Source organism: Octodon degus, unplaced genomic scaffold (assembly GCF_000260255.1).
Source record: "Octodon degus isolate 3935 unplaced genomic scaffold, OctDeg1.0 scaffold00129, whole genome shotgun sequence".
Lineage (NCBI taxonomy): Eukaryota > Metazoa > Chordata > Mammalia > Rodentia > Octodontidae > Octodon > Octodon degus.
In genome coordinates, this window is record NW_004524705.1 from 166,806 (window position 1) to 181,286 (window position 14,481).

Consider the following 14,481-nt stretch of genomic DNA (forward strand, 5'->3'; position numbering starts at 1 on the left):
AAACTTGTTGACTTGAGCCTTTTACAACTCAGCATATGAATATGGTTTTACTTTTAATACCATGCTTTTATACTTTTCTGCTGAATGGTTAAGACCAAGATAAAGTAAGACTTATATAACTGTAAATGTAACTTTTGTATCTGATAAAATCAGTCAAATCCCCTCAGGATTTACCCTGAAACACTGTACCACACTTTGAGGATCTCTTGTCAATGTCAGCCATGTGGATGGGTCAAGGCCATTCCATGACCAATTTTCTGTCTGTGAAAGACTGAGTAAATGTTTTCTCTCCGTGTGAGTCTCCTTAGACACTTTCCACATCATTGATCCCTTTCCTCTGTGGCCCTATCATCTCCTTGATCAGAAAATTTGGAACATGACTGAATTACAGCATGTTGCAGTACAGGTTCTCTATGTCCTGAGTCCTCATTGACCTTGAAAATCTAGGGCCAAAATGTTGGCTGTCCTTCCAGCCCTTCTTTTCCCCTAATTTTTTGTCTGCAAAGTTTTGCTGTTCAACTGTATGCATAGACATTGATGATGTTTGTATTATGAACTATGGCTATGTCATTAATATACCGTATAAGGTAAATTTTTGCAAAATGCAAAAAACACATTCTCATCGTTAAATGATAAACTCTCTTCTAATTCTACAGAAGTATGTAAGAAAACTAAGAAATCTTATTGGTAACTGTAACTTTTTCTGTTATATTCTAGATATTCCTTCAAACTAGGTATTTAGTTGATAGATCTGCATTTCACCACTGATCTGCTTCTTGATTTTGAAATTTTTTCTTTTTAAGTTTGATTTTGGTTATGTAGGTTTTCTTGCTTTTAGTGTGAAAATATGTGCTCTTCTATGTATCATTCTGTCTTCATCATTGCTGTGGTCTGAAATTTCACACTTCTTATTAGATATTCAATCCTAAAATCTTATGAGTAGGTTTCAGACCACTGTTCTTGGTCCTTTGTTTCATTTTATAATTCAATGAGACTCATTGATGTGTATATATGAGACATGCACCATAATCAAAAATATATAAATAAATTAGAAAAAAATTTTAAATAGTTGATGGAGGAAGGACAGAGGGAAATGCAATTGAATCAGAATTAAGATGTGTTATGTACATGTACCAACTCGTGATGAATATAATCATTATATAATACTGATGTGTACTAATAAAAATTGAAAATGAAACAAAACCCTGAAAGAAGTTTTTAGGAATATTACCTTAACCATCTTGTTTATATAAATGTATGGTTTTGCCCCTGCCATGTTTCCTAACTTTTCTCCTTTTTCTCTCTTTGTTGTTAAATCCTTAAATCCTTATATCCTCACTTTCTGTTCAACTGTGTTATAATGTTTTAATTTTATTTATTCTTTTGAGTTCTCACACTAAGGAGACAATACAATACTTACACACGTGGGTCTGGTTTACTTCACTTGTGAGTTTATCTTCAACATGCATCTACCTATATATGAAGGCTTCGAGTTTATCATTCTTTTTATCTCAGCACACAATTGTATAAAAACACCACATCCTTTCCATGCATTCCTCAACTGACACACATTTTGTTGGTTCCAAGATTTAGCTATCACAAATTGTGCTACAATAAACCCTGAGATACCATCTCACTGCAGAAAGAATGGCTATCATGAAGAAATCAATCAATAACAAATAAACACAGGTGCACATATATCACTATGATATGTTGCTTTCAGTTCCTCTGGGAAAATTCCCAGAATGAGGATGGCAGGATTGAATGGGATTTCCAGTCATAATTTTTTGAGGAGCCTCCACAATGATTTCCATAATGGTTGCACCAGTCTACATTCCCACCAGCAGTGGAGAAGGGTTCCTTTTTCCCCACAGCTTCTCCTATATTTGTTATTGATTGATTTCTTCATGATAGCCATTCTTTCTGCAGTGAGATGGTATCTCAGGGTTCTTTTAATTTGCATTTCATAAATGGCTAGTAATGTGCAGCATTTTTTCATGTATTTATTTGCTTCTTGTGTTTCTTCCTCTGAGAAGTGTGTGTTCATCTCAGATGTCCATTTTTGTATTGAGTCTTAAATTTTGGAGCCCCGGTGCTTTTTAGTTACTTACTAGTTAGTTCTTTATTATTTTATTTATACAAGACTGAGTGCTTATTAGTTAAGATTATTAGTTAAGATTATTTTCCAAATTTGTGGGTGTCTTTTCACTCTGTTGGTAATTTATTCTCTATGTTGGTTGTTCCTATCCAGGAGCAGGGAATATCTTTCCGTTTTCTGAAATCCTCTACTATATCTTTCTTCAGCTTGCTGTAATTTTCTTTGAATAGATCTTTGACTTCTTTAGTTATCTTAATTCCTATTTCCTTTTCCATGGTGCTATTGTAAACAGTACTGTTTCTCTAATTTCTATCTCAGTGTGTTGCTATCTGTGTAGAGGAATGTTATTATCTTTTGGATATTGACTTTGTATCCTGCTATACTACTGAATTTGTGTATTAATTCTAGTAGTTTCTTGGTGGAGTTTTTTGGCTCTCCCAAGTAAAGTATCATGTCATTTGCAAGTAATTATAGTTCAATTTCTTCTTTACCTATTCGTATTCTTTTATTTCTCTCTCTTATCTAATGGCTCTAGCTAATGACTCCAGAACTACATTGGATAGGAGTTGTGATAGAGGACATCCTTGTCTTGTACCTGATCTGACAGTAAAAGATTTCAGTTCTATCCCATTTAGAACTGTGTCAACCATTGGATTATCAGAGATGGCTTTTAACAAATTGAGGTAGAGGCCATCTATTCCAATTTTCTGTGGGACTTTGAACATAAATGAGTATTGGAGTTTCTCAAAAGCCTTTTCTGCATCATTTGAGATGATTGTGTGGTTTTTCAATTTGGCTGTATTGATATAGTGCATTACATTTATAGATTTGCATATGTAGAACCATTCTTGCATCCCTAGGATGTATCCTACCTGGTCATTGTGTGTAATCTTCTTAAAGATTTACTGTATTCTATTTGCTAGGCTTTTATTAAGGATTTTTGCAACTATGTTCATGAGGGAGACTGGTCTGTGGTTACCTTTTTAATTGCATTTTTCTCTGGTTTTGGTATCAGTATATTTGCCTCCAGGAATGATTTGGGAGGACTGCAGCCTTTTCAATTTCACTGAAGAATTTACATTTGTCTTAGAATTCAGATGTGAACCCATCAAGACCTGGGCTTTTTTTATAGTTTTTTTTTTTTTGGTTTGTTTGTTTTGTTTTGTTTTGTTTTGTTTTACTACATTGTGAATTTCATTAGCTGTTATTGGGTTATTGAAAGTTCTTTTTTTTTAAAGACTGAATGTTTCATTTTATTCATTTATTTATGCACTCTACAGACATGTATAACATGATAAACACTAGAAAAACAGCAAAATAAGATACAATGAATTATACATAAGTAAGTATAGAATTTTCATTTTGTTTAAATATATATGTTTTTCTGGTATCTGACAGGAAACCAGACTAGATAAAACTCCTACCCTTCTCCTAAAAATCTAAATACATTGCATGATTCTGTCCTTCCAATTTTTAATGTGTGAAACCATACTTCGCAGGCATGACTAGAAAGAAGTACAAGGATAGATTGGTTATTTTAATAATCACTCTCTCTCTCTTGAGTTTTTTCTCTGTTGACAAAGTGCACATTATCATTGCAACTTTTTTCTCTTGTCTCTTAGTAAAAAAGCTACCACATCAAGCTTTATTTTCTTTTAAAAATGGATATTAACATTTAAAGGATAAAGGATGAGACAACTCCAACTCTAGTATAGATTATGGCTGTAAAGAGCTTTAGTGAATTGGCCCTAACTGATTTTTGTGTTTACTTTTTTGAAATGCCAAATATCATAAACTGTACTAAGATACCTTGCCATTTAATTAATGCAGGTAGAGTCTGTTTCTCATGCCCTGTCTGTAATGCAATAGGAGTAAAATAAAATTTATCTTTTACATTTTAGAAATGCATAATAAATACTTATAATGAATCCAGTCCTCTGACCTTATATCTTTACAAATGAGTAGAAGAAATTGATTTTTAAGGGTTTGATTTTTAAACACTACTTGTCTATTCAAGTACCAAAGAAATACCTCTAAAAATATTAGATTCATTTCCTGATTTGGGTATAAAAGAATTTTTCTGTCCGTGCTGTGTAGACACATTCAGGCCTTCTCTCCTGAGAATTTGAGGTAACGAGGTTCAAGCACTTAATTTTCTTCAGATTCTAGCACATTCTGACCTCGTACATAATTCAGATTCGTACCAGTAGGACAGAATTATGGATATCTCATTCCAGCAATGCATCTAAAGCATTCAACTGTCCAGCAACTCAGTCATAAACTGCAATATAAACCCAGAAATTTATCACAAGGAATTTTTGTTGATGTATGACAGAAAAAATTAGAAGCAAACAGGGAGAAGCATTTTCATTGATCTGCTATTGAAATCATTCCAGGCCTAATTTTCAAAAACTATAAACTAGAAGAGACTCATTCTAAAGCCCTATTAAAAGAATCATTCCAGTTTTCAGAATTTTCCCAGCCAGTTACTTTCCATCTGAACATAAACACTCCTGGCAACATACCTGTCTGCATTGCATGGTTCTATTTCAGTGTCTATAACCACAGTTCGAGAGAGTCAACACACCTGCTTGAATTTTGTTTCTTTTTGAGACACAGTTTCACTGTGCAGCTCAGGCTGGCCTTCAACTTATCATATAGCCAAAGTGGCCTCAAATTTGCAGCAATCACCCTTCTTCCGCATCCCAAGTGCAGTGGCTGCACTCATGAACCACCGCCCCCGGGAATCTGCGTGCACACATTTTTTAAGTCTCAAAATGGCAGAGTAGGGTTTTTTTTTTATTTTAATGAGAAAGAAATAGCAACGAGACAGTTTCAAAATACATTAGGAGGACACTTACGATAAGCAATATACTGCATATTGTTGTCTTCATAGTTCTTATTCAGAGTACAAGGTGGATACATGATGGCTTGTCTAAACAGTATTAGCACAAATCTTTCTTCTCATTGAATGAAGAGAAAGTAGCTATAACTCTATCATAACTATTTTGTATATACTTTTCATATATAGATTCACTACAAATGGTCCTTCATTTATATGCCCCTTTTCTGTTTTATTATTTCAGAGATGGGTGTTCCATTGCTGTTAGAGAAGCTGAAGTTGGAGAAGACTTTAGAGGACATTTTCATACTTCAGGCCAGTTAAAATATTGTAAGTACTTGAATTCAGGAAAACAACACAATATAGTCCAAGAGTCAATAATAGAAGTGGGTTGTCAGCAGAAATGGCAATTGCCAGAGGTTGTTGACTTAAGCCTTTTTAAGGCTCAATATACTAATATGGCATTACTTTTTAACTTTGTGCTTACACTTGTCTGCTGGATGATTAAGACCAGCAAGACTGACATAACTAAAAATAACTTTTGTATCTGACAAGGTCAGTCTAATCCCCTCAAGATTTACCCTGAAAACATGTACAGCACCTTCTAGATCTTTTGTCAGTGTCAGCCATGTGGTTGAGTCACAGCCATTACTTGACCAATTTGCTGTCTGTGAAAGCCTGAGAGAATTTTTTCTCTCTTGGTGACTCTCCTTAGGCACACCATACATCATGGATCACTTTCCTCTGTAGCCCCATAATCTCCTTGATCAGAAAATTTGGGACACCACCGAGTTACAGGATGTCACAGCACAGGTTCTCTTATGTGCTAAGTCTTCACTGACCTTGAAGAGCTAAAGCCAAAATATTGACTATCTTTGTAGCCCTTCTTTTTCTATAATTTTTGATCTGCAGATTTTAGTTGTTAACCATGCAGAAGAGAAGCTCAATGATATTAGTCTGTAACAGAGGCAGTTGAGCTTAACATCACTAACTGTCTGAATATCAAATGCCTTAGGAATAACATGAAATTGGTATTTTCCAACAACCATGGATATTCTAAACATTAAATCCTTATAGAATGTGAAAAAAAAAAACAATTACACATTTTTACGTGGAAATTTAGAAATCAAACCATAATAACATTGTAGCAGGACAATCCCATCACTTTTTTCATGTCTCTTGTTTCATTTTATTACCTTCTTTTTACAAATGTTTATTTTAAAGAGAGTATAGCAATAATTGATATGACCTTAGAAGTAGTATGCAATTAGAGGACCAAAATGACAGGCATTTGAAGGATGCTTTTAGTGTTACACATTGCTATCCTCAGTGTAGCTGCTTAGTTCACAGATATCAGCTTATAGAGTTGATCAGGGTGAGAATTCTACCCATTAACTGCTATTTTTAAAAGCCTGATAGACATTCTTAGGACCACTGCCTTAACCATCTTGTTTATACACATGTATGGTTTTGCCCCTGCCCTATTTCCTAACTTTTCTCCTTTCTCTCTCTTCATTATTTAATCCTTAAATTCTCACTTTCCATTTAACTGTGTTTTACCTTTCAATTTTTATTTCTTTTTTTGTTGTTGTTTTGTGTTGACAGTTCTTATATCTTCTTGATTTAGTTTTGGTAATTTGTACATTTCTAGGAATCTGTCCATTACTTCTGTCTCCTCAATTCTGTGAGTAAAGATTCTCAAAATAGCTATTAATGATCTTAATTTCCACTAGGTCTGTGATAATCTCAACCTCTTCGTTCCTTATTGCTTGAATTTGACTTTTTTCTTTCCTCTTTTTGATGAGATTAGCTGGGGGCTTATCACTTTTATTTAACATTTCAAAGAACCAGCGTTTTCATTCATTAATTTATGTATTTTCTTTCTCTTGATTGTATTAGTTTGTATTCTAATCTTTATAATTTCCTCCCATCTTTGGGCTTTGTGTTTGGTTTGCTCTTCATTTTCTAGACTTTTGAGGTACAGCATTAGGGTATTTACCTGTTCTCGTTCTGTTTTCCTAATGTGTGAGTTTACAGCTATAAAATTCCACTAAGAAAAAGGCAAGGGGAATTCTGATTGAACTTTTATATAGTTGCTCATATTCTCAATTCATTCCACAGGGACACAAAACATTTAATTTCTTAAGTTATAATTGGAACTAAAGCCTTATGAATAAAGATTTCATGCTCTGATTCTACTGTTTGGCGCTGTGTGACTGGTTTATGCTTTTGTAACATGGTGCATAGGTTCTCTGGAAAACGCCAAAGCATAGAACACCCCCTTCCAATCACAGCACAATGTGCAAAGCCAATATTTGAGGGATTTACTGTAATGTAACTAAATTAATTTTTTAATCATTTCTGAACTTGAAAATTCATTGAATTTCCAGCACTGCATGAAGTACATTTCCTTTTTATTAAGTGTCACAGATATAGACTACTTCCTTAAATTCTTTACTGGAACTATAATGAGTCTCAGTGGCGTGGCCAAAGCATCTTAGCTAATTAACGGCTGGAGGAAATGTGGGCCCCTTGGAGGCTGGAGTCACCAGGTCCCTGAGCTCATCAGAACTGTCAACCAACACGTACTTGTAGAATACTCACCAGAATCACAGCTACTTCAGAGCGGGCCTCTATCTATGGTCCCCACCAGGCCTCTCCTTGAGAAGTGAATTTGCATTTTACTCTCTGAAGAAAGAAGCAGAAGTTAGGAACATGTAAAGTGCCTTATCACTGATCAAAAGCAACAATCTTTTCTGTGAAGTCAGATTCATTGTTTCACTGCTCAGGTAATATTGTACACATTAATTTACATTTTACTATTAACATTAGGAATACATTAGTCATACACAAGAACCTGTGAAATACGTACTTTAAATCTTAAACTGACATGACTAGTTCTGCTTTATATAATGTTTGTGCACTCATAGAAGACACAGATTGCTTTGGACACTAGTTTTTATTTTGCTAGTTACTTCTTCAAATGTTCTCTTAGGTTCTGTGTTCCCTATGTGGCAGAGGCTCAAAGCCAGGAATCATCAAGATGGAAAATTCTCATGGAAAAGAGCATCAGGACATGTACATTTAGTATTTCCTTGAGCTAGACTCAAAAAGTAACTAAGAAATCTATAATCTAATGAAATTTATGAGCGGATTCCATGGAAACAAAGCCATGTAAATAAACATAGATCTTTATTAGCAAAAAGTTTTGAGGTTCTACTATGGTCAAGCTTGACAGTAACTGGATTTCATATTGTATAAAATAATAATGTTGATTTTTTAGATATATTACTACATATCTCCCATTTCACAATTTATGATGAATCTCCATTCACACTCTTTGTGTTGTCTACATTTTAAATTTGTGGACCAAATAACTTCAATATTTTGAGAAAGTAAGAAGGACTAATCCTTGGATTTCCTTTTGTGCGAAGGGTAGGAATGCTCTCTGAGGAATGGTAACATAAGGTGAGTTATGCTCAGGGAAAGTTGAGGATTTGCTTGCACTGAAAAGGAAAGATGTGTGATAAGAAGAGATGGAGATGGGGTTCCAGGTTTCTATTGCCCCATCAGCTATTTTAATGCAGGAAATTTACAACCACCCTGGCGTGGTTTGTGGCAGTGATCAACACCACATCAGCACTGTCTGCTTCATCAGAGAGCACTGCTTGTTGGACTGAAATTCTGTGTGCAAAGATTTTCTCTTACTAGAGAGGTAAGTCTAACAAGGAAACCACATGTAATTCAGTCAATTACCAGGCAGAATGATTACCGTAGGATATTGTCTGTATGACATAGGAAAGTCATGTGAATGTACTACTGTGAACAAATCATTCTTATCATGCACATAAAATCCATATTTGTATGTGCTATTATACAAAATAATTATCTATAAAATATTACAAATGTCAATGAAAATATTTTCAGTATTATTCTACCTTATTTCCATTTTACACCTGTCAAAATAAAATAATACTAAGATTAGACGTCTTTTTTCTTTTAATTTTATTTTATTTTGAAGGGTAAAAACAAAAGCAAGAACAAAAATCAGAAACAAAGACACAAATAGGGTAACATGCAACAATATATATGTTACAGATTTTCAAAACAAGAATAGCTGGTTAACAATGATTGATGTATTATCTATTTTTATCATCAAATCTGTTGCTCAGATTAACAAATATAGTTACATATGATTGGACATACGATTGAATATTAATTCTTGCTTTCAAGAAATCTCAATTTTTTGTTCTCGTCTTTTTCTTTCTCTTATTTCCTTTTTTAAAAAATTTATTTTAAAGAGAGTAATTGATATGACATTAGGAATAGTATACATTTAGAAGACAAAGATGACGCTATTCAAGCAAATTTTTTGTATTACACATTTCTTTCCTCAATGTAGTTGCTTAGTTCACAGATATCAGTATACAGAGTTAGTCAAGGTGAAAAGATAGGAAGAAAAGTAGGGAGAAAAATCATGCAAGTATATATACAGGATAGCAGAGGGGATTGTGCTAGGAATTTCCATCAGTTTTTTTAAAATAGCAGTCAATGTGTACAATTTTCACACTGAAGTTAGACTTTTTTGCATAATTAATTTTAATTCTGCAAAGATGATTTGCAAACAATTGTTTATTATTTAAATGCTTCAAAACCAGCACAAGTAAATGAATTAAATTTAAAATAATAATTTAAAAATAATAAAATTTTATCAGACGCTATGAAAGCTAGCAGAGGTGAGGTCTGGATAGAAAGAGAGCTCCTAATTAGATATTAGAATCCATTCCTAGAAGATTGAATTTAGAAAGACTAATTCAATAAGTTCTTTCTTGTTTTTCCATCTTCTTTTCATAAAATACACAGATAAGGTAGTACAGGACAGGAACAAGCTACACAATACCAGTAGGAAAATAGAAGTTTAAAATCCCAAACCAAATCCCATCTTGCATGGAAGAGCTCCTGGAGCAGAGAATGAAGCGAGTGACCAGCCTTGTGTCACTGAGATCAAAGTCATTGTCATAGGAAGCTCAGGGCCATGCATTACGTCTGTCAGGGAAAAGCTGCTGTGAGCAGTCAGCCACAGAAGGCAAGGGACCACAGCCAACTCCAGCTGGGACCTGGAGCAGGAGGAGCAGATGGGGGGCTCCCAACCCCAGGTGTTGCTACAGAGGCTCTAACTGAAGGGCTCGGGGGACAATCACGCGAAAGAAAATGGCAAAATGCTTGAGGCGTCCAGTGGAACTGTAAAACACTTAAATCGGCTGAATAAGTAAAAGACTCTTTGGACTCAACTGTACTTTACTTTATTGTTTAATTGTCTCATTTTGTGATTGCAGAAATAGAATGTGCATTAGCAGTTTGTGAAAGGAAACTGACACGGGAAAATGTGCACTGGCTGGATCTCAACCTGTTCATGTCCATTTACTCCATCCTGACTTCCTGTTAGAGGCCACACTGCTCTTTTACTAAATGCTCTGCATTCTTCTCCTAATATCCTTCTCGCTGTAACCTCTGACTCTGGAGTCCACAGCAGGTGGGCAGACATGGGCAACCTCACCGTCTTCACAGAATTCCTCCTCATGGACGTCGCAGGCTCCCGGGAGCTCCAGGTTCTGCAAGGGGTGCTGTTCTTACTGATCTATCTGGGAGCGTTGACAGGGAATCTTGTAACAGTCACTGTCATCATAACAGACGCACGTCTGCACTCTCCCATGTACTTTTTCATAAGCAACGTGGCCCTCCTAGACCTCGGCAGCATCTCAGTGGTTGGTCCCAGAGCGATCGTGAATTCCATGACAGGCAGTAAGACGATCTCCCTAACAGAGTGCGCTGAGCAGATTTTCCTGTTTACAATGTTCGCAGCTACAGAGGTTGGATTCCTGGTCGTCATGTCCTATGACCGCTACGTGGCCATCTGCCGCCCTCTGCACTATGGGCTCACCATCACCCCTACTCTGTGTGCCCAGGCCGCAGCTGGCTCCTGGGCCTCTGGCCTGGTCTACTCTGCTATGCACACAGGGGCTCTGTTCTGGCTGCCCTTCACCAAGACCAATGTGATCCAGCAATATTTCTGTGACATTCCTCAAGTTCTGAGGATTTCATCTCCAGATGTCCAGCTTTCTGAATTTGTAATCATTGTTATCTGTGTTTGCCTTGATTTATCATGTAATGCTTTTATATTTATTTCATACATAAATATATTTTTAACTGTGCTTAAGATTCGTTCGGTGGAAGCACGTAACAAAGCCATATCCACCTGCACCCCACAGTTCACCATTATCCTTTTGTTTATCATTTCTGGGTCAGTGGCTACCTTAGTTCCCACTACAAAGAAACCATCCCTAAAAAATTTGTTGACTGCCATGTTCTACACCATGGTCCCCCCATTCGTGAACCCCATCATCTACTGTCTGCGCAACAGGGAGATCAACACTGCCCTGGGCAGAATGTTCAGCAGATGCTCTCAGATCCCAGTCATGGGTTTTCTAGAATAAAGCAGAAATATCCATAGTTATTTCAAATTAGTTCAGCTCATTTCTGAGGTTTGTTTTTAAATTACTATGTACACCTGTGCACTATGCACTGCCTATGTTTAGTTCTCTATTCAGTTTTCTGCGCTTGCTATGGGGAAGTACAAATTTTTGTATCAGATTTCTTGTTCAATTTGTTGCATGTTTTGTACAAGTGTCCTGAAATATTTGGAATTTGCCATAAGGATAAAATATTTTGGAAATATTTGGAAGGATTCTAAGCTAGGAACAATGTGGGCATTACAAGGTGTAAACACATTCCATCAGGACAGAATCCTCTACTGTTCAGAGAACCTCAGCTGCTGTATCTGAGCAACCTGGGAGGCATCATGAGTGCTTATGAGACCCTCCTGTCTGTGCCATGCTGTTTTTGCTCATTGTTTTGCTTGGTATAAAATAATAAAAGAAATTATTAACAGGGTGATATTCAAACCTGAGGACACAGTGACCAGCAAGACCCTCACCCACCACTCCTTCTGCATCTGCCAAAACCCTTTTGCTCATTCAATGAAAATCAAGACACAAAGCAACTGATTTTTTTAAAAATTGCATTTTAGAAGTTTGTGTTTTCATTCTGTGTTCTTGATGAGATGTTGCAGGTGCGGGTTGATGCATTCAAACTTTGTGGGCGAAAAATAAAAACTACTCTGAGTGCAGCACGGAGACAACTGAAATGATGACTTCTGGCATTTTCCCTGAGAGCAGAAGAAAGTGTTTGCACTGTGCACTCTGCTTTTCATCACAGAAGCCACACAAACTGATTCTCTCTGATCCAAAAGAGTTTCACTTTGTGCTAAAGAACTGAGTATCTAGCACTGTGGCTAACACTCACATACTGGTGACAATGTGGCTCAGAACTGAACACAGATTTCGCTCCTTTTGCACCTGGAGATCTTGTCCGGGAAAGCCTCAGCATGGATGTGCTGCTGTCCACTGAACGCCAGCCCAGCACTAGAGCAGCAGGTGCGTCAGGCTCCTGGGTCTCCACGCGCATTGCTCCACACAGAGGCAAGCAGTCGTCACCACTGTGAACCACCTTCCATCCAGAGCGCACGGTCTGGCGAGGGTCTGCTCATGGCTCCCCTCCTCTGATGCCTGAGTTTTCTGAACCACTCCGCCATGGTGATGGATAAGCGTTAGTCTTTAGTAGGAAAATGCATACACCCTGAGACTGGATTGTTAAGTGACGTGCAACAGACACATAGTTAAATATTGTGTACTATATCTTATGTAAGAAACCTAGAAATAAAGACCAAAATTCAAGATTACATAAATAATAAATACATGAATAAACATTTTAAAAATGTGAAGGGGCCCAGTGGGTGTAGGGACGGGTGAGAAATGAGGGAAAGGAGTTAAAGAAGAGGGAAGATGTGTTGCATACATTTGCCATCTCCCCAAAAGGAGGGAAGCCGCTTTACACTGAGAATATGTGCTAACCAAAAATTAAGCTCCAGAGACGCGGCGGGCGGGGCGGAGGATGGACGCCCGAGCAGCCGCTGCAACGGTTGAGGCTGCGCGTGGGAAGCGGAGGAAGGGGCGCTGTAGGCAGGCGCCTGGGCGCAGCGGAGGCCCGAGGCGGCCGGCTATGGCGGGAGACCCGCTCCCGGGGCTCTCTGCAGTGTGCTCCCGGAAGTTCCGGGGAGCCAGGTCCCATGGGCTCGCTGAGTAGCCGGGTGCTGCGCCACCCCGGGCGAGCCCGATCCCCGCAGGAGATGGCTCCAGGGGTGGGGTCTCGGCCCGGAGGCCCGAGGCGGGCGGCGACGCGACCGGCCAGGCTTCTGTTTCTGCCCGCGCAGCCGCAAACGCAAGCGGAGCAGCGGGGCCTTGTGCTACTGCCATCCCGCCTCGGAAACAGAAGAGGAGGAGGAGGAGGAAGGCGACGAGCAGCAGCGGCGGCTCAACACCCCTCGGAGGAAAAAATTAAAGAGTGCATCCAAATATATTTATCAAACATTGTTTTTGAATGGTGAAAATAGTGACATAAAGATTTGTGCTTTAGGAGAAGAATGGAGCTTACATAAAATACATTTATGTCAAGCTACTTCTCTAGTATGTTCGGTGGTTCTTGGAAAGAATCCAGCACGAATATTATTGAATTGGAGATTCCCGACCAGAATATTGATATAGAAGCCTGCAAGTTGCATTTGGGTCACTGTATCGTGACGACGTCCTAATAAAGCCCAGTCGAGTCACTGCTATTTTGGCAGCAGCTTGTATGTTGCAGTTGGATGGTTTAATACAACAATGTGGTGAGACAATGAAGGAAACAATATGAAAACTGTATGTGGCTATTACACATCAGCAGGGACCTATGGATTAGATTCTGTAAAGAAAAAGTGCCTCGAATGGCTTCTAAACAATTTGATGACTCATCAGAATGTTGAACTTTTTAAAGAGCTCAGCATAAACGTCATGAAACAGCTCATTGGTTCATCTAACTTATTTGTGATGCAAGTGGAAATGGATGTGTACACAGCTCTAAAAAAGTGGATGTTCCTTCAACTTGTGCCTTCTTGGAATGGATATTTAAAACAGCTTTTGACAGAAACAGATGTCTGGTTTTCTAAGCGAAAAAAGGAGTTTGAAAGTATGGCCTTCCTTGAAACTGAGCAAGGGAAACCATTCATGTCAGTGTTTAGACATTTAAGGCTGCAGTATATCATCAGTGATCTGGCTTCTGCAAGGATTATTGAGCAAGATTCTTTAGTACCGTCAGAATGGCTGTCTTCTGTATATAAACAGCAGCGGCTTGCTATGCTGCGGGCAGAACAGGACAGTGAAGTGGGGCCTCTGGAAATCAATAAAGAAGAACTAGAGGGAAACAGCATGAAGTGTGGTAGAAAACTTGCCAAAGATGGTGAATACTGCTGGCGGTGGACAGGTTTTAACTTTGGCTTTGACCTACTTGTAACTTACACCAATCGGTACATCATTTTTAAACGTAATACACTGAATCAGCCATGCAGTGGATCTGTCAGTTTACAGCCTCGAAGGAGCATAGCATTTCG

The 14,481-nt window shown here is 37.8% G+C and overlaps 1 protein-coding gene and 1 pseudogene across 1 annotated transcript; both read left to right on the forward strand.

Annotated features, from left to right (window-relative positions):
* Positions 1–10,483: 10,483 nt before the first annotated feature.
* Positions 10,484–11,434, forward strand: LOC101568613 (olfactory receptor 14I1-like). The gene has a single exon (XM_004640945.1). It carries the CDS (start codon positions 10,484–10,486, stop codon positions 11,432–11,434), a length of 951 nt encoding a protein of 316 aa, XP_004641002.1.
* Positions 11,435–13,125: 1,691 nt separating this feature from the next.
* On the forward strand, positions 13,126–14,476 carry LOC101593245 (annotated as a pseudogene).
* The last annotated feature ends 5 nt before the right edge of the window (positions 14,477–14,481 follow it).